The sequence below is a fragment of the Thermobia domestica genome, chromosome 11, assembly GCF_964235325.1.
Source record: "Thermobia domestica chromosome 11, izTheDome1.hap1.1, whole genome shotgun sequence".
NCBI lineage: Eukaryota > Metazoa > Arthropoda > Insecta > Zygentoma > Lepismatidae > Thermobia > Thermobia domestica.
This window is the reverse complement of record NC_137464.1, coordinates 226,856,888-226,884,785: the sequence shown is the minus strand read 5'-3', so window position 1 is coordinate 226,884,785 and position 27,898 is coordinate 226,856,888. Positions and strand designations below refer to the sequence as shown.

At 34.1% G+C, this 27,898-nt stretch overlaps 1 protein-coding gene across 1 annotated transcript in view; it reads left to right on the top strand.

Annotated features, from left to right (window-relative positions):
* Positions 1-27,898, top strand: part of LOC145663760 (insulin-degrading enzyme-like) — a 215,878-nt gene that overhangs the window by 96,698 nt on the left and 91,282 nt on the right. Inside the window, exons 7-12 of the mRNA XM_081729848.1 lie at positions 2,726-2,863; positions 5,669-5,775; positions 7,956-8,058; positions 8,224-8,319; positions 13,733-13,836; positions 19,632-19,776. Of these exons, the coding sequence (XP_081585974.1) occupies positions 2,726-2,863; positions 5,669-5,775; positions 7,956-8,058; positions 8,224-8,319; positions 13,733-13,836; positions 19,632-19,776 (693 nt within the window). The remainder of the gene's footprint in view (positions 1-2,725; positions 2,864-5,668; positions 5,776-7,955; positions 8,059-8,223; positions 8,320-13,732; positions 13,837-19,631; positions 19,777-27,898) is intronic.

Here is a 27,898-nt window from a genome sequence, read left to right as displayed (position 1 = left end):
AACTACGACTCCGCCACTCTATCCACCTAACCACGGAGGCTACGTTGTGTTCGCTCTTTTTTTTTTTAAGAAATAATCTTCATAACCATGGTGCGTATCGCTTCGAACCTTAAGATAAGAGTTTTTCTGTTTAATTCTATATTTTCGTACGACATCTTAGTTACAGAAGCTAATTTATATTTGGCAGGCAATCTACATACTAGGTTTTAACCAATAAATGCAACATTTTAGTCCACTATCGAGTTCCTTGATCCAACTTCTCGATTCCCCTACTGAATTCCCTCCGCAATTGTGATCTGCTACTGAAAAAATCCCTAGAAATCATCGTTGCCAGTATACACAAAACCGAGCATAATTTTGTTTTTTGCTTATATTTTTATTATTTTATTATATTTTTTGGAAATATCTCCTTAGATGGATTGCTTTCTATTATCTCCACATACTAATAACTGAATTTTACCCATAAACGTAAGGAAAATGGAATAAATGCGAAAAATCTTGAGTTACAGTATACGCGCAATTTTTTTTGCGCATGGGAGTACATTGTAGCTGGCCTCCCTCAAAAACGACGGCCCCTCCTAGATAAACCTGCTGGCTACACACCTGATCTGTGGTAGCGTTGCTTTCTATTCAGAGAGACTTGGTGAACAGCATTCAAATTTTCAATTAGCGGCCAATAGAAAAATTTGCAGCTCTGAAAGAACAAATTATAGATTCGCCTTTAACGTCATCATCATCATCATAGGTATTCTGCCTTTATTGGCAGGTCACTTGCCGCAGCTGAGAAGCTTCCATGCTCCACAGTCCTCCGCTAACTTCTTCGTCTTCGCGTATGATCTTTCTGTTTTTATATCATCCATTAATTGTAGTCTCCTTCGCCCCCTCCCTCTCTTTCCCGCCACCATACCCTCTAGGACGTCCCTCATGATACAATTTCTTCTTAGGCAATGCTTCTTTTTGCTACCAGCAAACTAGGGAAAATAAAGTGGTGGTTTCTCATTGCCTTCCACCCCGCAGGATCCCAGCGTTAAAGTCACTCTGACCACGCCTGAGACTACTGTCCATGTTGCCGTACCAATCACTATGATTTCCGCCAACTTGGCTACTGGAGAACTGCTGCCTTCTCCCAGAACACTCTTCGTCTGACTACTCTATTTAGACCAATTCTCCTTTAACGAGAGCTTTATTGAGTTAAATAAATTGGTTTAACTTTGTGCATGAATGAGTATATGCATTTTTCTTTATCCGTACCATCCTTATTCACGCATTATAACATATTATATATATCTTTTACTAATCTTTTTTCTTTTTAGCTTAATATCCCACAATTGTGCACCGAGGCTAAGGAAGACGGCGATGATGAAATGGATAACAATATGATGGAATGACGAAAGTGGGAGGAAACGAGAAAATCCACACACATGGTGTATGTCCACCACAAAGCATACTTGATAGAAACTGGAATCAAACCAGAGGTGAGCGCTCTACTACTGAACCGCGGCGAGACCCCGATATTTATCTCTTATTCAACAACATCGGTATTGAAATTTTGTACATAAATAACGTATAAACACGCATTGACAGTGATAATTCGTTATGTTTGAAATATAGGAAGTATATATTAAATGAATATTAGTGAACGTACTTAAATCAATAAATATAAAAAAGGAGTTTGAAGAGACTTTCCCGTTCAAATTTCCTAAATATTATTTGGATAATACTTAAGAGCACCAGAGAAAGGAATATTCGCGTGTACGTACATACTTTTGTTATTGCAACCACTGCTTCTGCAGACCACGAACTACTACTAGAAAATTAACCTTATCGGAAGTGGCAGATTAATTGAGTTAGGTAATTTCCTATGGGAATTGCTGCGTTGGAGAGTGATTTTTTTTATAAACAAAAACTTACTTATAGAAAATTTACATGAACATAGTCTCAGAGGACAGTAGAAAATGCAATCAAATTTCAGGATTCTGAAAATTCAGTATCCAGAACTTTTCTATTGCTCAAGCGACGTTATCGAACATCAAACCTGTCACGAAAGAACATAACACTTTCTAGAATCACGGCAGACTCAGCAAGAAGATAAAAAAAAGGCTCAGAAAAGAAAATTATCTTGAAAAATAAGGAAGTTTGAGGATGACTGAAAGGCGTAGCAACTTAGAACAAATTAAATGAAAATTTTAGATGTTAAAAACAAAAAAATAACTTACGTTTGGTGGTTGTAGGTAATCAAAGAGATTACAATATAAGTTTACTTATTAATTTTTATGAGTATATTCAGAATGATGATATATTAAAGATATCGGTAATGCATAACTATTGTTTGGTTCTAGTGTTTTATTGTATTGCAAATAAAGAAGTTAGACTCATAATAAGAATTTACACTAAGAAAATAAGTTAGCACTGTATTTAAAACATAAAAAGGAGAGCATTGAACAGGTATGAAGATGGTGAAAAAAAATGACTGGTTAAAAGAAAGATGGCTGGTTAAAAAAATATTTATTTTTCTAAACTTGACCATAAATGGTGTTCACGATGTCACGAGTCATGGAAATTTAGGGAAAGACAAGGAAATCAATAGCAGAATTTTAGTGTAAACTATGATTAAACAACTTTGAGAAATCTTCTCTGCTTCTTGTATTTGTTAAATATCTATTAAGTTTCTCACACAATAATGTGTTACAAATTTATCATTCAATTTCCTTATTGTTCATTGCAGTATTTGAATTTATTAAGAGAAAAGGAGTTAAGGGAAAAGTTAATCCAGGAACTTCAAGAAATCTCATCACTTGAATTTCGGTTCAAGAACAAAGAGACACCTTGGGAATACGTCCGCCATCTCTCATGTATTTTGCAGGTAAATCTTTAGTAATCTGAATCTCTATACCGCACTTCAAATATTTGTATATCAATTTTATCATACACTCCCAACATCGAAAGTGGAAACAAAAAGGTTAGAAATGAACTATAGACCAAATATTTATCTTAGAAAGAACTGAAGATTAGTGAGATCACCTAAAACTTATTTTAAGGGAGAGTTTGTCTAGAGGTGATCGTAAGTTACCGTCACTTACGATTGTAAGTGATCGTAACTGATAGTGTCGGTATTTTCTGTATAATTATCAGTGGCGTATTTAAGCCGGGCTTCCGGGCTTAAGGCCCCCCGAAATGTTATTTACTATATTAAAGTAAATGAAATATCTTGCAGAATTTTCACATTTCCAGGATTAAAGTTAGCAAAGCTTCCGGAATAAAATCGTAAGTAAATACGCCACTGATAATTATATTGAGTCAATTATGAAATAATAATAATAATAATAATAATAATAATAATAATAATAATAATAATAATAATAATAATAATAATAATAATAATAATAATAATAATAAATGTTATAATAATAATCTATATATAAATGGATGTGTATATATATTATAGCATAACTGCACCACTTGGAACAATTTCAATCAACTTGGTATAAATGTGACTTACGTACAATCTAAAAAAATACTGTTGGCTTATGAACCCGTAGGGTAGCAATATACACGTAAAATAATCATATATAATTCAAAATTACTAACTGAAGGAATGCTGTTTGAAGTTTTTCGTGTTCTCACATAGAAACCATTGAATTTGTACCAAGAGTGATTTTGTTCTGCTATAACAAGCAATCATACTTATTTGAGGTTTTCCCTTACTATTATCTAAGAATGGCTTTTAAAAACAAATATACCTAGAGGATACAAAACTTATACACGCAACGGTAAGCGCAATTCAAAAAGAGGAGCAGATGCTAAGATGAATGAGACGTGTAGAAGATAATTTTTTAAAGTTGTTGATTCTTGTTTCTATTGTTCAAAATAAGTATTTAACTATTTTCCTTTAACTAAAAAAAAAGTTTCCACAAAAGAAACCGTTCCCTCCTTACCTCTGTAAAATTCAACGAAAGAAAGCACCAATTTCGAGTGCAGTTGCTATGCAATAACCCCACGCCGTAAACGTCGCCAACACTTAGTGTCCCACTTGCCTGTAAATGTCGATCGTCGATATAACGACGCATAGATGGATTACCGCTAGTGTGCCACTGGCGGCAAGGTTTCGTCGGGTCGAAACAGATATCTAGAGTCAGGGTGTTGAAGTTACAACCATGTAGCAGCGAGGACTTCATTTCAATCCGCGCTTCTTCGATTCGTCGCGGAGAATCGCAGAGGGACCAACACGAACTATCGCCAGTCATGTGCATGCGGTTATTATTATATATTATCTTTTCCTGACGAATTGTTCCTCTGGGGGTCAAGAGTAACCTCTGCCTCTACATCATGAAATGAAAAATCTTGAGGTGAATGCGTATAATTGTACGAATTTAGATGGAAACTGTCGCCGATCATTAGAAAGAGAATGTGGGAGAACTATATAATAAAGTAAATAGACGAGCGTCTTTTGTTAAAATTACATGGCGAACGCATATTATCTGATCCCAAATGGTTATCGTCGAATATACACGATTGACCAAATTAAAAAGACCTCAACGATTTATACCTCTACAGGGGAAGTTTTCTTCATTGTCTCCGTGGCGAATTTGGTAGAACACGCGCCTAGTAACCATAAAGTCGGTGGTTCGTGCCCACTCTGGGGTGCTTTTTCATTACCTTTTTTAAAATTTGATTTTTGATTCACTTTAATGTAAACAAATCACGCATATAGGCGATTTAACATATTTTGAGAAAGTAATTTTGCGGTTCATTAGCGTTTCGTCGCGTCCTTGCCGTTGCTGGGCCGCTGGTGATATAATTTCAAAACGGAAGTGGGGCCACCAATTTTTGACGAGATGTCGCTAGTTGCCCATCGGTGGTCCACCAACGTTTACGACATGGACAATATACATTATTGAAATTTCTTATTATTAGTAAAATAATAATGGATTTTCGATCTGGATTTACGTTGTCAACGCATTTAAAAGAATGATATAAGGGAATGTTGTTTAAGAACATGAAAAAGCTCCAAGAAGTCTGTTTATCTGTTCCACATTAAAAATTACATTTCTGTATTTACGCAATATTGAAGTTATATAAAGTGACCTTACATTGGTTATTTCTTACCAATTAGAAATAATAGAAGATTATTAAGCGCATTGATAATGACACGTGATGTTCTTAAGAGGCCTCATCACTGCTAATTAAAATACCGCTACTTTTACAGTAATTATGTAATATCTTCAAATAGATAAAAGATAATCGAAAAGTGGAACAAGATCTCCCTAGACATTATTATTTTGCGTGAGATACCGTTATTACGACTCATTTATAAGCTTTCGATTTCCAGACATTTCAAAAATCGGCACTTATTTTCGCGTTTCTAAATAACTGCAATCGGAAAGCTACTAGGTGACTCGTGATAACGGTACCTCATGCAAAATAACATCATCTAGGGAGATCTTGATCCACTTTTTAATTATCATATGTCTATTTGAAGATATCACATAATTATTGTAAAATTAGCGGTATTTTAATTTCGCAGTGATAGGGACTCTTAAAGTACTCAATCGAAATATTGAATATTGATCTATGAATATCTTTTGAATAACGCAAAAATAAAATGAAAATCTATATTAAGCGATTTTAGAGATATCCAAAAATTGGCAATCATTAACATTCTTTACAGGACTGTGACTTCAAGGAGGTGCTTCTTCATGCTTTCGGGGTAATCATGGATTTGAACTGTGAATTAATAGATCTACTCTTGGACCACTTGAAACCGGAGAATGCCCTGTAAGTTTCTATACAATTAAATTCGTTTGTTCTCGTTTTTTTTTTTTTATTTTATAACTATAATGTGGGTATAAAATTCGAAACAATGGTGATAATACTTTTCTGACTATAGGTTATCTGTAACATTGATAAAGACAAGTGAGTAGCAGTATTTCTTCGTGGATAAGATTTAGAGTCCAAGTTGAATAGAAAATATCTGAGAGTTTGTTAAGCCGTACTTGAGCTGGATAGTTGGCAAAAGAAGTTTGGAAACAAAATTGAATTGTAATAGGCGAAGTAGTGCCAGATAATCATTGAAGAATGTAAAGAGACCAGAAAAGCAGGGCTTGAGATTTTTATGAGAGTTCGAATTCCTGAAACACAGTTTTGAAAAATGAAAACTTCCATCTTCGTAAGTTGGGAACTTTGTATCATCTAATGGATAATGCCTCTGATTACAGAATTTAAACGTAGAAATTATTCTTGACTCAGATTTAAATAAATTTATTTTCCTTGAACGAAATGATGTTCTTGGACAGTGCCATTTTTTGTTTTGGTAGGAAAGTTAAACAAACAGAATTTCAAGTAATAGTTAAATATGAATTCCTCTTGCTCACTGGCAGCGAGCTGCAAATTTGATATAAAAAGATAACCATAGTTTTTCTGAACGTACAAACGAAAGAAGAAATTTGAAATGTTATTTCCGAAAATTAAATTGGTTACAGTTTTCTCATAAAAGATAACACAAGTGTTTTCCGTAATGAGTTAGTTTTGTAGTATTTTTAGCTTATAAAAATTCAGTAAGTATGTCAATTAAACATCGTATAGACTGTAATACGTGACTTTCAAAGAGAAACATTGACCAGTAGCGTCATTTCAGATTTGGCTTGGGGAGGCAAGACCCCTTGATATAAATAAAATTTCGCGTTTTTTACTGACTTACTACTATTCTATTGATAAAATTTAAATAAATCTCAAACTCAGAGGGGCCAATGCCCCTCCCTGCTCTCCTAAATGACGCCCCTGATGTTGACACAAAGACATGTGAATCAAAATAAGAGTTTATGTTTTAAATAACATCACTAAGGATGACGGGCAAACCTGTCGAAAACGTTCAGGTAGACAGATATGTCACGACAATTACAAGATAAATTGTAGTTAATATTCAGTCATGCGTCAATTTATTTCCATAAGGAATTATCGTATATACTTATTTCGAAAATATTCAAAGAAATTGTATGATCAGAACCAGAAAATCTATTTATTTTCCAAAAAGTTTTCTACCAAGAGGTCTATAATGAATTGGGTATTTTAAATGTTGTTTGATTTAACTTAAATCCCCGTAAGTTTCATAAGTAATTTCTTAAAAACTACAGTATATTATAATTTCAAAGCTATTTATAGAAGAAATTGTTTCTGGAAGTTAGATTTTTGCTGGTAATTGCGTTTGTCTTCCCTGACACATTTGAATGGGAGGGTCATCAAGAATTTTACTTAAAAAAATAATGCCCTCTAGAACTTTGATTAATTCGATTATTTAGCTTACAGGTACAGATTTTCGCCCTTTAGACTACATGCATCATTCTTTGTTATACATTGATAACGTAATAATACAAATATAAATAAGATATTACGATAAAGATGTAACGAAACTACAAAGCATACCTTTTCTCTTGTTTTCCTTTCAATTCTGATATGATTTTTGTTTTTTAATATCTATGTTTTCGACTTGCATTCAAATGTATATGATGTTGTACTACTTGTGAAAAGAATAATAATAACTAAACAAACACAATTTCAAAAATACTTTCATTTTAAAATGTATACACTATATCTTCTATTAGTAATTAAAAAAATCAATACGTTCATTTTAAAATATATACACTATATCTTCTATTAGTAATTTAAAAAAATATCTTCCAATATCGTATAAAGAAGTTTTCTCGTTGTATGATTCTGCATGTTCAATATTTTAAATGAAAATCATAAAAGTTGTTCTAGAAGTTTTGAATATTGTCAATCCAAATGGCAGTTTTTGAGCTTCTTTCATTCTGTCCATCTTTTCCCATTTATGTGCAGGCGACGTTTCTGATGATTTTAGTAGACTTCTACTAAAATTTGCATATATATATATATATATAGTTTTTATTTCCGAATACTTGCAAGAAATAAAATAAAAAGAATAAATTTCTTCATTTCAGAGTTTACTTGGCAAGTAAAACTTTCGAGAGCTTAGTCGACGACTTCGAACCTCATTATAATGCACAGTTTCATATAGAAAAAATTTCGAACGAAGTGTTAAAGGTAAGAAATACTACAGTTAATTTCATAGAATACTTACGTAATTATTTTAGAACATAAAATACAGACTATTATTTTAATGCTTATGATTTTTTTGAATTAAGTTACAGAATTTAATAATCTGCTTATTACTTTATGTTAGTTATGAAATCATCATATTAATTGCAGGATTGGAAGCAGTGTGGAACGTCTCCTGATATGTGTCTGCCTCCGAAGAATATATTTATCCCAACAGACTTCTCAATTTTTCCACGGGAACAAAATGTAAGATCATACTAGAAGACAGGGTTATCTATTTAATAGGTATTATCAAACATCAGGTAAACAATATTATCTTCAGTAAGTGTACTTTGAACAATAATTTCAGTAAGATATAAACATAAATAACATAATGAATGGTTCTACTCTTGTTTATTATAATGCTTTTCAATGTACTTAATGAATAAGAAACTGTAATTCTCCTACTGTTAGGTCGATGTATGGTCATGTACTTGTAACTGATAACTGAAGACGAGCCAAGAGTTTCCCGTTTAAGTACCATGTCAGCTTTCCATATTATCATCTATAAGCACCAAAAGATTCAGTCCGATAGACTCGATCACGAAAAAGAGGAATACTGAAGCTGTAACAGAAACTAAGATTATTGACAAGCATTTGTGCTTGCAAACATTCGTATTTACAAATTGACATGTCTTGTTCGATCTTGCATCGTTTGGCCTAATCCTCGTTTCGCCTAACCAATTATCTGACACTTTTATGACAGATAAATGATAAGATTTGTGTCCACCATTTTAGGCGAAATAAGGATCCTCGTTTAGCCTAATCCTCGTTTTGCCTAAAACGATGGACTATTAAAAAATCGCGGAAATAAAACTGGAGGGAAATTTCGCAAGAATGATCCCTACTATGTGAACAACTGAGAAATATTTGATTTAACCATAACTAATTTGTAATTTAGAAAATGCTTTGAGAGTTGTGTTAAGTTATTTTCCTTTCCATTTTGAGAACAGCTTATTAGACATACCTCTCATTTAAATTTAATGCTTTCACAGTGTGTATAGTGGCTATATTTGAGATGAGAGAAAAATAATAAGTTACACGTAGTTTATTCCCTGTTATTAATTTCGTTTAAACATGAGTGTTTTAGGTTGTAGTTTGTTTCCAAATATCTGATATTGTTTAATAATACTTACTGCTAATACTCAGTTTCTTAAAGGAAATATAGTTTGCGTGAGTATAGACCGGAATATGTATTTTCATTTCTGTTTGTTTCGTTCTTATGTGGATGTAGAAGATATTTTATTGTGGGTTTTGCTGAGGAATTCATACTGAAAATTGTAAGTAAGAGGGAGGAAAAATCGGCAAAAACACCTCTTACACCCTAGCCATCAGAAGAAAGAAATGGGGATTCTAGCTCTAGACAAGTACTAAGATCGGGCGGCTATCCTATGAAGAAAAGGCATAATTATCTAGAAATGAATTCGCAGAAGGATTTCTTAGAAAAGAGAGACTGGGTGAGGGAAGGTGATTAGGATATTAATAGGAATACCTTCATTTCGACGTATGGGCTCCTCGATGATCAAGACTGATGTCCACAGGTTCGGCTCCTTGCTCTCTCAATGGCTCTGGTGGTCCGCTGGTGTCGATATAAAATCAATCAATCAATAATAGATCAATCACTGTCAGTCTTTAATGTGGGCGACAGTACAAATACACAGTTTCCTTCACAATACCAGCTTCAACACTTTATTAAAAAAAACTGTTCATGCATTATAAGTGATGCTATTGTAATTCACTATAATTTTAATTAATATAAAATTAGTAAATATATTGAGCTAGATCTGACAAGAAGTATCTAAATTCGTTCATAACAATGGACAACTTTAATCGAAATGTGATTTATGACAAATCACTCCGCTGGCAATTTGATCTTTGGATAATTCCACAATCCAAATATCTCACTGTGTTATTAACAAAGAAAAAAATTTCAATTCTGAGTAACCATTAGCAAATAGTTATTGAAAAATTGTAAGGAAATAAAATGATATAAACAAAAAACGAATTAATATTTCTATAAATTCCCTTCAAATATCGTGGATAGACATCTTTTCTAATTTAATGCTCACTGGTTTCTGATTCGCTATTGGTTGTAGGCTTCTGATTGGTAGATGTAGTTTTGTTTTGGTCCTGGTAAGGGCCGGATATTCTGTTTTCCTGCGTTGTTTTGGTTCCCACCTGAGTGCGTTTGGTTTTTACCTGTGTGATTGGTTTTCATCTGTGTGTGTTTGATGTTTTCCTGTGTGAGATTAGTTGCTGTGTCTTGTGTTGAAGTTCTTTCTAGGTTCTTCTTTTTCCTCCCTCTTCATTCAACTACTTGAAAGTTGTCTTCTTCTCTATTTGGTTTCTTGCTCGTAATCTTTGATTCAGCAGTCAGGCTCGTCTTCATAGCGTGTAGGCTTCCGTCTGCGTGTGTTTCCTGTGGGTCTGAAGAACAGTGGTCCTCATAAGGCCCGGAATGCTGCTGTCAGGGCTTTGGGCCTGAAAAGGACCGTTTTACCTCTAATTTGTATGTGTTCGTCTCCCTATGCAATATAAAAGGAATAGTACTGAGTTCCTGTCAGCAAAACCTGTTCAACCTATACGATCAGTCAGGGGCGGATCCAGGACCGACTTCTGGGGGGGCGGTGGGTTCTCATACTGCTACTTTTAAGGGCTCCAAACTTTGGGATGGGTTTTATTTATATATATAAAATAAGAGTTTTCTCTTCTGGGGATCCTCTTCTGGATCCGCCCCTGCGATCAGTGCAAATCTTGGTCCGCGATAGGGGGTCCAGCCGACAAAAAACAATGCATATTCCTCCTAAAAAGCAGTGTATGTAGTTGATTATTGTGTTATTAAGTTCTTTATTGCGTAAAGTATATCTAAGCAGCCTATCTGAAAAGACTGGCTACTTGCTCTCTTGTATGGAATAACTCCTCACACTACACAATACTTTCGTCTTCGAAAGGTGGAAAAACGGTGCCTCAAGCTCCTTTCTTCTAACTGCCTATTCTTCTAACTTTCAGTATTTGTGTTCTTTATTGCAAAATGTTCTGAAGTACATTAAAGTCAGCTGTGCACGAACATATGGGAAAGGAGCTTCAGATAAACAAGTATTCTTCATATCCTAGTAGTTTTTTTTATACGTCTCTGCTTCACTTATGCTTTTGTCGTCCCAATGCATTACATTTTGAATTTTCTTAACCACTTTTTATTTTCATTGGTGAAACTATATATTTCGAAATTCTTAATACTTCTAGGGAATTTTCTCTTGTAATTTCCCTCTAGTTGAATTTCCACGATTTTTTCATTGTCCGCCATTTTAGGCGTAACGAGGATTAGGCCAAACGAGGATCCTTTTTTCGCCTAAAATGGCGGACGCAAATCTTATCATTTATCTGTCGTGAAAGTATCAGATAATTGGTTAGGCGAAACGAGGATTAGGCCAAACGTGGCGACACGGTCTTGTTCATACACGAAATTACGCAGGAATAATAATAGTGTTTTATTTACCATACAATTATTTGCAACAGCATCTCAAAGTAACCCATCAAATTTCCCATTATTATGCGTTATTTTAAGATATTATTCTATTAAACTTTGTTCCATTGTTTGTGTAATAATTTTTGTACTTGCACTGTCTTGTTCAGAAAATCCTGGTCACTCATCTTTCTTTAAAAGCTCCTGTACGCTGAATACTAATCAGAAACCATTCAAACAAATATGGACCTTAAATTGACTTATTGACATGATAAGATGCATATAAATTAGAAAAAGACAAACTCACCAAACACTCACATAACAACTCAACGCTTATGTTTCAAAGACTGATTGTCTTCATGTTTAGTGCGCGTTCCTTGGAAAAACATGATGTTGATAATCAAGTTTCTTCACTGTAGAAGTTATGTTAATGAATCTTGAATTACTTCCTTTAAATTTATTTGTCCGATAAATGTTTGCGTGTAAATTATATTTCTGTACAATGTTACCTTGTTAATCCCATTTCATTTGATATGAAGAACCAGTAGAGATATCCCACCGAATCATTGGTATTTACTTACCTTATTGTTTTTCCATCTTATCTGTATTAAAAATTTCTTGTCAGTTTAATGGAAACCTGTAACTTTCATTAGTGTTTCTAGCAAACTTTAAATTCAATTCACTGACTATGAAGAAGCGGTACGAGAATCTTATAGAATCAGTTTCACAAAAATTCTAAAGGTTGTATTGTGCACCTTACGGGAACTTTTTTAAAATTGTGCCAGCGCTTATGTATCTGTGCTTCAAATTTAAGTGTGCTGGGCATAGTTAAACAATTACAGAATTCAATTATAAAGGCAAGAAATGTGTGAATACATGTAAGGTGAAAAAACAACACAAGTTTAAAGAAATAACCAGCGTTGATTCGGCGATAATACTATACCAGATTTTCTTATAGAACGATGTAGTATTAACAAGGTACCGGTACTATTGTACAGGTATATAATTTTCAAGCATCTTTTACCGAAGAAAGAAATTTAAAGGTAGTAATTATTTAAGATCCATTAACACTATTTCTACAATGAAGAAAACTGATCAGAGCACACTGAGGATGAGAACAATTGGTCGTTAAAATAAATGCTTATATGGGTGCTTTGCTTGTTTTTATTTTTTGTTTTGTTTGAGAAAATAAGAATCATTTTTGCTGTTGGCGATATTGATTTTAACCGAAAATACAAAACTTACTTGAATTACCTCCACCCAAAAAGGTACGCGGACAAGAATTGTTTCTTTCTTATTATGAAGTATCATAACTAAATAGGTGCGATTATTGTAAAATAGGTTGCTTTAACATAACGCTTTTCTTTTTCTTCAATTTGCTTTAAAATATATACATGTGCAAACGGAAGTTTAAGATTTGTTTGAACTATAAGATGCAGATTACAGTGATTTTTAATTTTGAGCGACAGCAGGGTAGAAACATCAAATACATACTTCGTGTTCATAATGAAACATATATATATATATATATATATATATATATATATATATATATATATATATATATATATATATATATATATATATATATATATATATATATATATCAAACACGAGATTTCAACGAACCCTACATGCTTGATTCTTTTTAATATCCTGATGTCTATTAATCTGCTCACCAGATGTATGAACATAGGTCTAGAGATCACATTGTTGAATGAGTCAAGGCGAAATTTTAAACTTAGGATTTACGAGATTCTTTGATAGAGGTTTCTGACTTTTTTCTCCAACTTCCAACGTTTAGCAAGGTTAGTGAAGGAGATAATCTAAAAAATTGCTACTTACTCGAGACGATTATCTTTATATTTCATAAATAAATATTTCAATAAGAACAATACAGTATAGCATAAGGTATTTCTCCCTGAAAAGTATAAATGTATTGTCTTAATTTTTTTCATTAAATTTTCACAAAACGGATCAAGAGGTTTGTTATTGTTTAATAATTAAATATTTTACTTCCAACTCTAAGAATAGTGTATATTATTTCTCTTGAAAAAATATAGAAGATGTCATTTATTAGTGGCCAATTTTAATGTCCTTTAGTATTATCAAAATGGTTCAATATTAATAAAAAAAAACTTTAAAAATGAGTTGCAGGACTCACCTACAATCATATATGACACACCATTGACCCGTGTATGGTTCAAGCAAGACGATGAATTTCTGCTGCCAAAACAGAAAATCTTCTTGGAATTTTACAGGTAAAATCAAGATTATTTGATTCATTTTAGTGATAATGAAAAATTACATACTCTTGTGCTAATACTAACTGAGGAAAAAGGAACTGTTTTTGAGAAGCTGTCTAATTGTAGGTCGCTAATCATCGTGGTGATAGTCACTATATGCGGAAATGCCTTGTTTTATCTTCTACGAATAATACATATAGGCCTACCAAGCAGTGACCGGGTGAGGCTGTGCCGAGTTACACCCCAAAAACACCGGAAAAAAGCAGAAAGTGAAAAATGTGTCCAGGTAACCTGATACCTACGGGAAGGGGACACGTGACCAACATCACGGCAGTAGTGTCACACAAGCAGTGTTGCCATCCCAACACAAACTTATAGTTTTTCAAATAGAACGTATACCATTTAATGGCATTAAAACAATTGGCATAAAACCTGAAAGAAAATAAGCAAACGCTGGGTTATCAGTGTTGCCAAATAAGGGAGATATGAATTTCTAAAGTTGAGAAATTATGAGGTCCGTCCATTGAAACGAACAAATGTACAACAACAAGAAGACTTCAGGAGGAACAAATGTACAGTAGGGAGTAAACCACAGCATGCACAACATCCAGTGACTAACGGTTTTGATATGTCATATCGAGTGTTCGGCTAGGACGGGAAATGTACGCATTTTGCCATACTATATATGGCTTTTCTATTGTAGTATTGGTGTATTATGTTAAAATATTTTGCGCCTGTATATTACTGGTAACCTGAATGCAGTCGTTTCCTATACTCTCGGCTGGCACATATCACAGGTCATTAATCTTTGTGAATCTATTCTGACATACTTTCTTGTTACGGATTTGTTACCTTTCGTGCCACAGCTTTTCTGTACTGTTTTCAGGCGCTACACCATCGTTTTTGTGATTTGGAAGGCATGGAGGATTTATGCAGTGTTGCAAACCCAAGACAGTTTGTTTTATAGCTCTCGGGGACTGTTCGAGATACCGATTCCACACAAACGCCATTGGAATTGCTGCGCTACATGAAGACTTGTTCTTCACATTTCCACATTATGTCACATGGGACTTCTTCCTACGGCTACTCTAGCATGTGACCTTTTGAGTGAATCCTGTATTAAGCTTGTTTGTCACTGGATGCTGTGCATGCTGTAATTTACTCCCTACCGTATATTTGTTATTTCTGCAGGCTTGTTGTTGTTGTCGTACGTTTGTTCGTTTCATTGGACGGATCTCATTATTTCTTAACTTTAGAAACTCATATCTCCCTTATTTGGCAACACTGATAACCCAGCATTTGCTTATTTTCTTTCAGGTTTTATGCCAATTGTTTTAATGCCATTAAATGGTATACGTTCTATTTGAAAAACTATAAGTTTGTGTTGGGATGGCAACACTGCTTGTGTGACACTACTGCCGTGATGTTGGTCACGTGTCCCCTTCCCGTAGGTATCAGGTTACCTGGACACATTTTTCACTTTCTGCCTTTTTCCGGTGTTTTTGGGGTGTAACTCGGCACAGCCTTACCCGGTCACTGCTTGGTAGGCCTATATGTATTATTCGTAGAAGATAAACAAGGCATTTCCGCATATAGTGACTATCACCACGATGATTAGCGACCTACAATTAGTCAGGGTACCAATTTTCCTAAATATCCAGCTGTCACGATTCGCATACGTCCCTTGTTAGGTTTCTTTAAACACAGAAAAGTTTAATAATCAAAATAAAATAAGACAACTTTTTACTTTAGCAGCTTTCCTTCTTTAAATGCCATAAACTTTCGAAGCCCTACATTTAGAGCTTTTGACCCATTTTTATTATCGAAACAAGTGTAGCATAACTAAACAATAATACAGATACATTTGACAAAGTGATAGATAAGTAAACTGAATTCAATTAACGTAGAAAAGACGCATTTGGTTAGTAAAAACCTTTTCCTTTTCATTGTTTCAATGATATAGACAGTGTATATGCAAGACAGCATACATTAATTAACCAGATGCTTCGATATCACCTGAGTTAAAGGATTAGATATTAGGAGAATCCTATCCTCAAGAAAAGAAAAATAAGAAATATCGCCAGTCACTTAGAACATTTGTGTTGGACAATACAAAATAAGTTGGATTTCTAAAGTTATATAATGATTTGACTTGTGTCCCTATAAATAATCCTTCGTTGATATTTTGCTGTTTTTGATGTTTTCTGCCACTACGCCTTCTGTTCTTGAGATGAATATTAAATTTAGCCTTAAATATGTCGACTAGTGTTTTCTGTTTAATTCTTGGAATATTACTAAAATAAGATATTTTCGTGTCATGTTCATTACTATGCGCAATCTGATTTGAGTTTATAATAAGTTCTTGTTGAATGTCTCCCATTCATAGATGGTATTAAAGTCCTTCTTTGCGTCCATTACTTTTTTTCAACTTTTTCTAAATAATGGATTAACAGTATAGAATTGACTATTTTGAGAAATAAAACATTTACTAATCCAATGTTCTCGGGATTGCTGCCAGCATACATTCGTTACCATACAGCGGCAACATCTTCAGAGCTATGTGTTGGAGTGTGCTGGTCGTACAATTTATATTGTGCTCTTTAGGAATCGCTGTGTTTCTATTGGTTGTTTTTGTTGGCCAATAGCGTGCTCTGATTTTGCTAGTGGAAACTGCTCTCTGATTGGCTGATGGTTCTTTTCGTACTGAGAAGCTGGATCCAGATGTCAGGTAGGTGATAACCTTCGTCTCTGTTGATCGATGGCTTGTATGTACGGATGAATAGAGATTCATGTATTTTCCTGTCCCAGAACTGTTTGCTTCTCTTTAGTACTTCAATTTGGTCCCACATGGCCGTATGGTTGTATTGCATGCAGTGTTCGGCTATTGCAGATTTTTCAGGTTGTTTAAGTCTGGTGTGTCGCTGGTGTTCTTTCATTCTGTCTTCAATGCTCCTTCCCGTTTCACCTATGTAAGTGGCGTTACATTCACAGGTGATCCTATAGATGCCTGGTGTCTTTAATCCCAATGAGGCTTTTGCACTTGGTAGTAAACTCCTGATCTTAGATGGAAGGCAGTGTACAGTCTTGATGTTGAATTCCTTCAATAGTCTTGCTAGTTGGTTGGAGGTTTGAAGATGTTGCCGCTGTATGGTAACGAAAGCTCAGCACAGCAACACTCACTCTGGCAGCAATCCCGAGAACATTGGATTAATAGTAGACGCCAGCAAAGCTTCAAGATCATACAAAACATTACTGTTTACAAAATATTAATAAATATATTATTAAAAGCACTAATGATAGATATTCAAGACCAATCACACAATGCATAAATTTTAGTTCTGATAATTTTTAGTGCTTACAAATCTTTAAATTGTAAAATAGAAATTCAACAATCTCCTTCTAAACATTTTTCCCAATTATCTGGGACCAGCTTTTGGCATCGCTGTCCTCCATCTCTTTCTATCTTGTGCCATATCCATTGTGACATTATACTGCACAATACGGTTCTTCACATAATCTCCCCCACTTCTTCTTTGGTCGGCCTCAAGCTCGTTTTCCACTCAGTTCTATACCATCCAAAAAATACATATTTCACAACATAATTTCACTATCTGAAGTTTTCTCAATTAGTTTTTTTTTTTTTTTTTTTAAGAAAATTGATTATTCTGGAGTAAAAGCCACCTGGTAATAGTGTAACATACACACAACACATAATCGCCTTAAACTGTAAAATCACTTTATTCTTATATACAGTAGTTTCTGAATTCTGAAGGAAGGTCTACTAAACGATACCTCACACAGCAGACAGCAGGATGAATTACAGCTTGTGATACTGGACATTGTTTTCCTAAAAGGATGAAAGGTACGAAAAGCCTTCCAAAAGAAGACACAAAGAAACCCACTGATTAATCAAGAATAATTATTAGGAACATTATTTTACATAATAAAGTCAGAAAAGTGTAAAAATACATAAATAAATAGAATAAATAAAAAATAAAATAGTAGAAACAATGTTCAAGTCGAATGTGTTACAAGCAAGTTTAGACTGACAAGGTACATTCGCGAAGTGTCCCCTCGGGATTCCTGTAAAATTGATTCAAATGCAAAGTTCTCCGCGGCCCAATGTGTATTGTACTAATTTTAGCGGCCCATACGGGTAATTTGCATATTTATGGACCTTCATATATCCGGAATTCAATCAACTACTACTATAAAGCTCGGTCACAAAGTTGCAATTTGTTTCTTTAGATATAATTGGACATGAATGTGGGCATATGCAAAACAAATTGGATCAAGTACTGCTTCTCTGACAAGTATTACCCATCTCGGCCGCCATCTTGGATCCGTCATATTGGATTCAACTTTCGGTTTTTCAAATGGGAATAGGTGCATGCGATACATCAAATTCATATAAAATTTTCTCGGCAAGTCATTGGTGTAGTTAATTTTAACGCAGCTTCTATAGTTTGCAAGGTATTGCATGTTAAACGTCAGGTGCTTCACGAATGTTGAACCAAATAGAAAGTTGTGCAGGGCCCCGTGTGTATATGTAAACTTTTATGCGATTTATTGTTGACAAAATATTCTCTGAACGTAAATACATACATACACACAGACATAAATGGTATGTCTTCACCCAAATCTGGTCGTATCTAGATTTACATTAGGTAGTTTGACCATAATAGAATGCTTCCTTGTTACAGTATAACATGAAAGTAAGAACAATCACTCACAGAAATATAATAAGATTATGACACCAATGTTGTAAAGAGTTTGTTTATACCTACAGTCAGTGGCATACTTACGATTTTCTTTCGCGGGCTTTGCTAACTTTATTTCTGGAAATGTGAAAATTATGCGAGATATTTAATTTATTTTAAGGTAGTAAATAAACTTCTGAGGGGCTTAAGCCCGGAAGCCTCGCTACTTCCTACAGTATTTTTTCAGTTAGAAATTGTTTTGATTTATCAACATCGCAACCCTAACTGATATTACTCTGCATTGTCTAATCGCGAAGTGCTTGGAGGGATTTAATATGCAATATCTTCCAAAGGGTACACGCTACGGTAAAATTAACTACACCAATAGATTTAAGAGAAAATTGTACATGAATTTTATATATCACTTTTACCTATTCCCATTTGAAAAACCGATTGCTAAATCCAAGATGGCGAATCCAAGATGGCGGCCGGAGTAAGTAACATGTGTCAGAGAAGCCGTACTGGATCCAATTTGTTTTGCATATGCTCACATTCATGTCCATTCACATCTAAGGAAACTTAAAGCAATTTGTGTCCGAGCGTTATAGTAATGTATGAAATCCGGATATATGAAGTTCCATAAATATGCAAATTGCCCGTATGGGCCGCTAAAATTAGTACAATACACATTGAGCCGCTGAGAATTTTGGATTTAAATCAATTTTACACGAATCCCGAGGGGACACTTCGCGAATGTACCTTGTGAGTAAAACTGCTTTTCCTAATGAGACACAGAACTTATGTGATAATCACAACCTTAATATTATCCACTCATAATTGTATATTATATATTACGTGGAAAACGGGAGGATTTTAGAAGGAATATGGGACTATTTTGTCACCATAACCTCCTTTACAATTTTTATGACTCAAGTTGTTTCTTACTCTGTAACATCAACTGAAACGCATTAAAAAGACAAGCTCATTTCAAAACGTTTAAGTTTTCTTCTTTTAAATTCAATTCAGATATCACTGATTTTAAAGTAGTATTATTATAATTTTAAATGTTAAAAGTTAATGCATTATATTTCTATTTTACGTTTATTACAGCCCAGTAGCGAACTTGGATCCTCTGAATCTTTGTTTGACAGATCAATTTGTCTTCCTCTTGGAAGATTACTTGGACGAGTCGTTGTCTTCTGCAAAACTCCTCGACTATGATTGGAATTTAGCGGGCACTGAATATGGCATAGAGGTAAACTTTCCATTATTATAAGTTAAGTTTCTCTCATCGTAAGTTAACGAAGAAAAGTTTATTTAAAGCAGCAAAATTAGTTTGCACTTGGAAACATCTATAGTTTGACACACGTAAGCTATGTAAAGTGGTATCACTGAGAATGTATTCGTAGTGCCTGATCATAATTAGTGGTTTGTTAGCTGATTCTCTACGTTAGACAGAGTAGAATGAAAGCTTGCGGGCAGACGGTGTTGATGTAAATTAGAGACCACTCTGAAATTCAAAGAGGCCAAATTGCAGATGAGCGGTTGTTGCCGCAAATATATCTGTGTGTTTGCTGTATCGCCAGAAAGCAGTGTTGCCAACAATATTTTTAACTAAGTCCCTAAACAACAAAGATAAAATGTCCCTGATTTCTACAGAAACGTAAATTTTAAACTTAAATGTTGACACTGAATACATTATTATGTATTGCAAACGTCATTATATATAACTTTTCTTTTTTTTAAAAAAAAAAAAAACGTACTCAGCAGAAATTCTTTATGCATGCTGATATTATTATTATTATTATTATTATTATTATTATTATTATTATTATTATTATTATTATTATTATTATTATTATTATTATTATTATTATTATTATTCAAAAAACCTTGCAAGATGTGATTGTATTTCAAATAATCCTCTTCCAATATCACCTGGTTCGAATGTCGTGAAGAATAAGCGAACCTCTATAATGCTTTGCTTATGGAGAGAATTCGTTCCGTCAGAAGTTCTACACTCTATTTCTTGTATTTGAAGAATAAGCGAACCTCTATAATGCTTTTCTTATGGAGAGAATTCGTTCCGTCAGAAGTTCTACACTCTATTTCTTGTACCTGAAGAATAAGCGAACCTCTATAATGCTTTGTTTATGGAGAGAATTCGTTCCGTCAGAAGTTCTACACTCTATTTCTTGTACCTGAAGAATAAGCGAACCTCTATAATGCTTTGCTTATGGAGAGAATTCGTTCCGTCAGAAGTTCTACACTCTATTTCTTGTACCTGAAGAATAAGCGAACCTCTATAATGCTTTGCTTATGGAGAGAATTCGTTCCGTCAGAAGTTCTACACTCTATTTCTTGTACCTGAAGAATAAGCGAACCTCTATAATGCTTTGCTTATGGAGAGAATTCGTTCCGTCAGAAGTTCTACACTCTATTTCTTGTACCTGAAGATTAAGCGAACCTCTATAATGCTTTGCTTATGGAGAGAATTCGTTCCGTCAGAAGTTCTACACTCTATTTCTTGTACCTCTAGGGAAAATGTTATAACTAACTGTAAGAGTGAATTAATGAACTCTGGCTCGTCGTTTGTTTTAATGTCACTCAACATAGAGGAATTTTTTTTCACTATCAACTCTTACTCTACGGTAGTTACTCTCAATTGATCGAAACCAAAGTTGGTTACTTACGTACAATTACAATTTGCCAGGATAGTGTGAAAGCACACTGATATTTACGAATTAATATTACCAGTATGGCGGTTAATTACATTTATTTTGATTCATTAAGTTTTTTTTAAAAAAAAAAATCCTACCTTTCCTATCAATTTACGAAATTCATCCCTTCAGTTAGCAAAAATATGTAAATGTCCCTACGTTTAGGGACATGGTCCTAGAGATGACAATATTGTCAATATGACAACCTTCATAACTTAGTGGCAAAAAAGAAAAAAAAAACTTAAGCCAAGAGCAATAGTGAACGGAAGAGCAGCCACAGTGATAGGGACCGCCGAGCATTGAAAAGACTTTCACCAGGACTAACTGCGGTAAAAGTGATTGAATAATTAATTGAATTAGCACCTGGAGCAGTCTATTACCACAATCAGACCGATTCGAGTTATAACCTAAATACCCGCAGCTGGGTTGCATGTTCCAAACCGCTGATCACAGTCAACAACACTTTTGCGCTAAGGAAATAATGTAGAGAATCCGTAAAGTGGACCGTCGGTGATTGGAAATACATTTTAGTTCTCTTTCACTTTATTTCCAACAACAGGTCGTGTTATATGTATGGCAGACATCCAACAAGGTTATACTCTGAACAAGGTCAAATTCCGGAGCAGATATAGCACTCTACCACCACTGACGAAACTGAATGCTGCATTTCATCAAGAATAGTATAATATTCATCTAGAAAATATTTATGACTTATATGCCTGAATTTCACAGCAGATCAGAATTGTTCTGCACACTAAAACGGTCCCACGCCATACTTAAGTAGGTAAGTTACATTTCACTTAGATGTTTCTATTATATATAGCCATCTTTATGTGTAAACCATAATAAATATGATGTATTACATGGTGAAGTGGAACTTACATTAAAAAATGTATTTAATATATAATAGAGAGCCATTCGGACAATATACGGTAAAGGATCAAAATTTCATTGGTTGTAAATTCTTTCTAGAAAAGTGGGAACACCCACACTGTCTTCTATAAATACTGAAAACAATAATTGTAAAGTACAGCAGATATCTATATGAACACACGTGCAGATAAACAATATTCATATAAACAAATATTTACAGTAACACAAAAAAAGTGCACAATAAATTTCAGTGATACTATGTCATAAGCTAAGATTCAAGAAGAGCATTCAGCAGATTCAAACACGAGAGAAATGTAATTTTATTGTAAGTTTAAAATTTTGTCAGGAATTTGATAGTTTCGAATAGAAGGTTTAAGTATAGGATCTAAGATCAGTAACCATACATATTCGTCTTTTCCAAGAATGTCAAACCTGTTACTATCTTGCTGCTTTTCCGAATCCAATTCACTTTCATTTATTTCATTATGAGATTTCGACAGTTCATTGAGTTCCGGGTCACTATCATTCTAACTCGAATCATCTTCAGTATAGTTCTCTCATTCACTTCAATGTCAATTAGGAGATCCGAAATGGCCAGAATATCATCACCGAGAGACAATCTTCGTCGTTTCAACAGTTTGGTATGTTGCGCATATCACAGAATCTCAAATAAGAGAAAAATATCTGCATTACTTGTAAGGTATTATGGAGACTATTTGACCATATATGTAAATAATCATTTGAAGAAAGAAAAAGGGCATGGAAACCAGCTAATGCCTGTTACATTGATAGGGAGGGCTAAAGAAAAAAAGTACCTGAACAGGGAGGTCACTAATTGGGGTGTATCAGGCAATATATATATATATATATATATATATATATATATATATATATATATATATATATATATATATGCCTGAATCACCGTAATTAGTGACCTCCCTGTTCAGGTACTTTTTTTCTTAATCATCAGGTGTTCAGGTACTTTGGTAAAGTATTATCCTGGCTTTTCTTCTCTTATTTATCTGATTGTACCGGTACATGTAACCTTAGGGGTGAGTGAAAAGTGGTTGTTGTTGACCTTGAAGGCAAATAATGAGGTATAATTGGACGGACTCAGGGTAAAAGGTAACAAGTCACTTTTTTTTTCAATTTTCGGTTTTTAACACAGAGTTGTAGTATTTTAAATGGTGCTTTTTTGTATGAAAAGCCCTATGAAAAAAAAGTGACCAAAAACAAGTACAAGGGACGTGCAAAAGGGAATAATTAAGCTACAATGGAATCCACACTGGGTAAAAGGGAATAAGATGACTCTCCTGAAAACTAAATAAAAATGACTTGTTACCTTTTACCCTGAGTCCGTCCAATTGGTCGCAGTACTTGTTTTTGTTTATTAATTGGCGTTTGAAGCAGTTAAGAAGATCCGGCGAAATTCGTGCCAGCTGCCGCAGTGAGACGAGGTAATCGGAGGGAAGTTAACTGACGGTTAAGGTATAATTATAACTTGAGTCGGAGGACTTCATTTTTTTTTTTTTTAACTTTTAGGTGAAATTATTATTTGGAATTAAGAGTTCTTTGTTTGAGGCTATGAAATTATTTGTTAGACTAATATTAGATACCCTATTATTTGTAATGTAAAATAAAATATCTGGGTAATAGTAGTTATGTTCTTGAAACTCAAAGGATTTGACGGTAGCTTAGACCATTCAGAGAAATCTGTCCCTTAATCAACAATCCACGATATATTTTACTTGCTGTTGTATGTGCAGTTTGTATACCGCCGTAGTTGATGGTACAAGAGAGAAATTAAGTACCTTCAGGGTCATTATTAGGAAGGACTTCAGGTCAAGGTGCAGCTTATCAGTAAGAGAAGATGGATTACAATAAAACGTTTAATACGAATTTCGATATGAAATTATTTAAATGAAGGTGGATTTGAATGTAATGTGAGTTATGTTACTAACATCAACATGAGTAAGGCTTTAGGATATGTACAGATCGCCCGTCGCTCTCATTTGTTTAGATGGTACATAGTGGGTGTACCGGAAGGTGTACCTAGTTTGATTAATTGCAAAATAGAGCTTTTTAGTTGAGCTATTCGTTTACATCGAAGAGGTTTCTGTGCAATTCAGATTATTTTGATTTAAGGATATACTTATTATTACTATTGTTTGTATTAGTATTAGGTAAATCAACTTGAATTGGTGTTACTGTATAGGGTATAGGATTAATTTGTTAGTATTATAGTTAATTAGTACCGTAAGGGAATGCTTAAATAAATGAAAATTGTTTTGGGGGGAAGAAAGCATGAGATGTACCTTTTGTATCAGAGGACATTAAATAATATAATTATATAATTATTTCCCGAAATGGAAAGAGCTAAAATGGTATGGTATTATAAGTGATATTATTTACTAATTTTATTTTAGTACTGAATGCCTTTCGGTTTCCATTATATCTGGTTGTACAAGAATTGAATTTAATTCAGCTGCGATTAAGGATACTAAAAGATTGAATTTTGTTGTAATTTGGCCGTAAGTAATAGTAAGGGGGATTTGCTCTTTACTTTTCATTATTTATAATATGGTTTTGTATTAAATGAAAGATGTGGGCTTAGAAATAGACATCATTCATAATTTTGTTATGACTTATTTCAATTGTGTTATTATATTTTAATACATTTAATTTATTATTGTACTTTTATATTGAATTATCTTGGATAATTTATAATGGTGTTATTAGTATACAAGGGAGAACGAATAAAGGAATTCGGCAAATTTTTTCTCCGCCTGTTCATCAAAAACATGTCCTTTTTATAATATAAGGTCTGACCTGCCCAGTGAGGGTTTAAACAGCCGCGGTATCTTGACCGTGCAACGGAAGCATAATCATTAGTCCTTTAATTATGGGTTTGTATGAAAGGTTGGACGAGTGGAAGACTGTCTTTATTTATGATGTTGAATTTTACTTTTGAGTGAATAGGCTTAAATGTTTTAAGAGGACGATAAGACCCTGTAGATCTTTATATTTAAGTAATAATTTTTTATAGTTGGAGATGAATATATTTGTTATTTAAGTATTGCGTTGGGGCTACGAGAAGATAAATAAACTTTTTATGATGATTACTTTTGAGTATTTTTTATGATCCTTTATTAGTGATTGTTAGACTAAGTTACCTCAGGGATAACAGTGTATTTTTTTTTTTTTTGAGAGTTCATATCAACAAAAGAGATTGCAACCTCGGTATTAGATTAAGATTTTATCTAGGTGCAGAAGCTTAGTGTATAGGTCTGTTCGCCCTTTAAAATCTTACATGATCTGAGTTCAGATCGGCGTGAGCCAGATCGGTTTCTATCCCTTAACCTGAAGTAGTACTTTAGTACGAAAGGACCAAGTACTAATAATATTTATTATTAAGGAATAAAAATAATTAATGATTACTTTGGCAGATAAGTGCATTAGATTTAGGATATAATAATGGATGTAATGAGTCCAGGTAATAGTGTATTATGATTATATTATAGGTGTCATTTCTTACTTAATTTTGATTATTTGTGTATTGATTGGGGTTGCAGTTTTAACTCTATTGAAGCGAAAGGTTCTAGAATATATTCAGATCCGGTGGGGTCCTAATAAGGTAAGAATTTGGGGTTTGCCACAGCCTTTTGCAGATGCGATTAAGTTATTTACCAGGGAACAAGTTTTTCCTAATATATGTAATTATTATCCTTATTATTTAGCTCCTGTTTTTAGTTTATTTTTATCTTTATTAGTGTGGCTGAGAATTCCCTACTTAAGTGTTATGTTGACCTTTTCTTTAGGTTTGATGTTTTGTTTTTTGTGTTGCACTAGAATGGGTGTGTATACTGTAATGATTGGTGGTTGATTTCTAATTCTTCATATTCTTTGTTGGGGAGCTGCGGGCAGTTGCACCGCCTATTTCTTATGAAGTTAGTTTAGCTTTAATTTTGTTGTGCTTTGTATTTTTAGCTGAAAGATATAATTTTTTAAATTTCGGTTACTTTCAGGAGGAGCTATGATTTTTGTGAATTACATTTCTTTTAGCATTAGTGTGATTTGCTTCTTGTTTAACAGAGACTAATCGAACCCCTTTTGATTTTGCTGTGGGAGAGTCGGAGCTTGTTTCGGGATTTAATATTGAATATAGAGGAGGAGGGTTTGCTCTTACTTTTATGGCTGAGTATGCTAGTATTTTGTTTAGGAGAGTTTTGTTTAGTATTTTGTTTTTAGGTCATGATATTTTTCTATTTTATTTTTTTGTAAGGCAGTATTTATTTCTTTCGGATTTATTTGGGTACGAGGAACTTTACCTCGTTTTCGGTATGACAAGTTGTATCTTGCTTGAAAGTGTTTTTTTGCCACTTTCTTTTAATTATCTTTTATTTTTAGCGGCATGAAGCTTCTTTTTATCTCAAGTGTATTAAAGTGAGGATAAGTTTTTAGAGCTTTGCTCTGTTGTATGTTTTCAAAACATATGCTTATTCGTAGCCAAAGAACTAGGTTTTATTTAATAAGAAATCTCATAAGGTGGAGAGATAGGGTACGAATAGGAAATAAGCAAAATAGACAACTGTAAGGATTTGTCCTGTTAAAATATAAGGATCTTCTACTGGCCGAGTACCAATTCAAGTTAAAAGGATTACTGTACACACTATAATTTGGCGGTTCATAACTCTGAAAGGAGACGTTTTTCGACCCATGTTTATTAGAAATTTTTCCTTTCATTTCATATAAGGAATCACCTCCCAAAGTGTTTTGGTGGAGTTACCTACCACTCTGTAGATATATATATGCGTGCGGTCACATTGATCTCATGGTACCAGAGCAGACTTAAAGGTAATTTATGTTTTGGAAACAGAAGTTGGAGGATGACAACTGTGCTGTAGATTAGATTGACGCTTCATCTAAACAATTGTACAAGATGCGATGAATTGGTGGGCGCGTTGTCGTCATGAAGTACCAATCATCAGTTGCGACATTACCCAGTGCTACTTTCGTTTTAGTCGTATTGCATCTCGAAACCGACGAAGGAATATCGAAGTAGTACTCCTTAGTAATTATTTGACCTGAATGAGCGTGATTGTGATAGAGAATACTTTCCCAAAAACAGTTAACATGATCTCAACATCTTCACCATTTTTCCTCATCTTTTCGGACGTGGCGAACCAGAAGATTTTCACTGGAACGACTAAGAATCCGATTCCGAATCTTAGCTGTAGCCCATGCTTTATCTCTGGTTATGAAATTGTTGAGGAAATATGATAGCAGTCTAAAGCAAGTCGTTATCAACTAAACAGTATGTCTCTGCTGCTCTGGTAACAGTACCCATGGAACAAATGTAGCCGTGACATGATTCATGTTAGAATCTCCGTTCAAAGTTAGACATATTTCAGTTTTTCATGCCCAGATCATCTTCTAATTTTCGAACTATTGGACGTTGATCCTTGTTGGTTGCAGCCCGTATTTGCTCATTTTCCCGTATTTTGCTCTTTGCTGGTGTGAAACTTTTGACAGATTTCTGCTATCTGAATCATTTGCAATGTACCTTGTTTCGTGTTGCACTCATTGCGTTGCTCCCGAAAACCTTCCGAATCATCCGAATTGTTCCTGCTGTCGAAGGTTTTCTCCTGCCTTCTTTACTCGCTCAGTCATTGCAATAAAGCGATATACATCCTCACTCTGCGCCATTTAACACTCAACTGATGCGACGATAAAGTCGTTCTTGTTTCCGCATACACATTATTCCACAATTATTGCTATCAG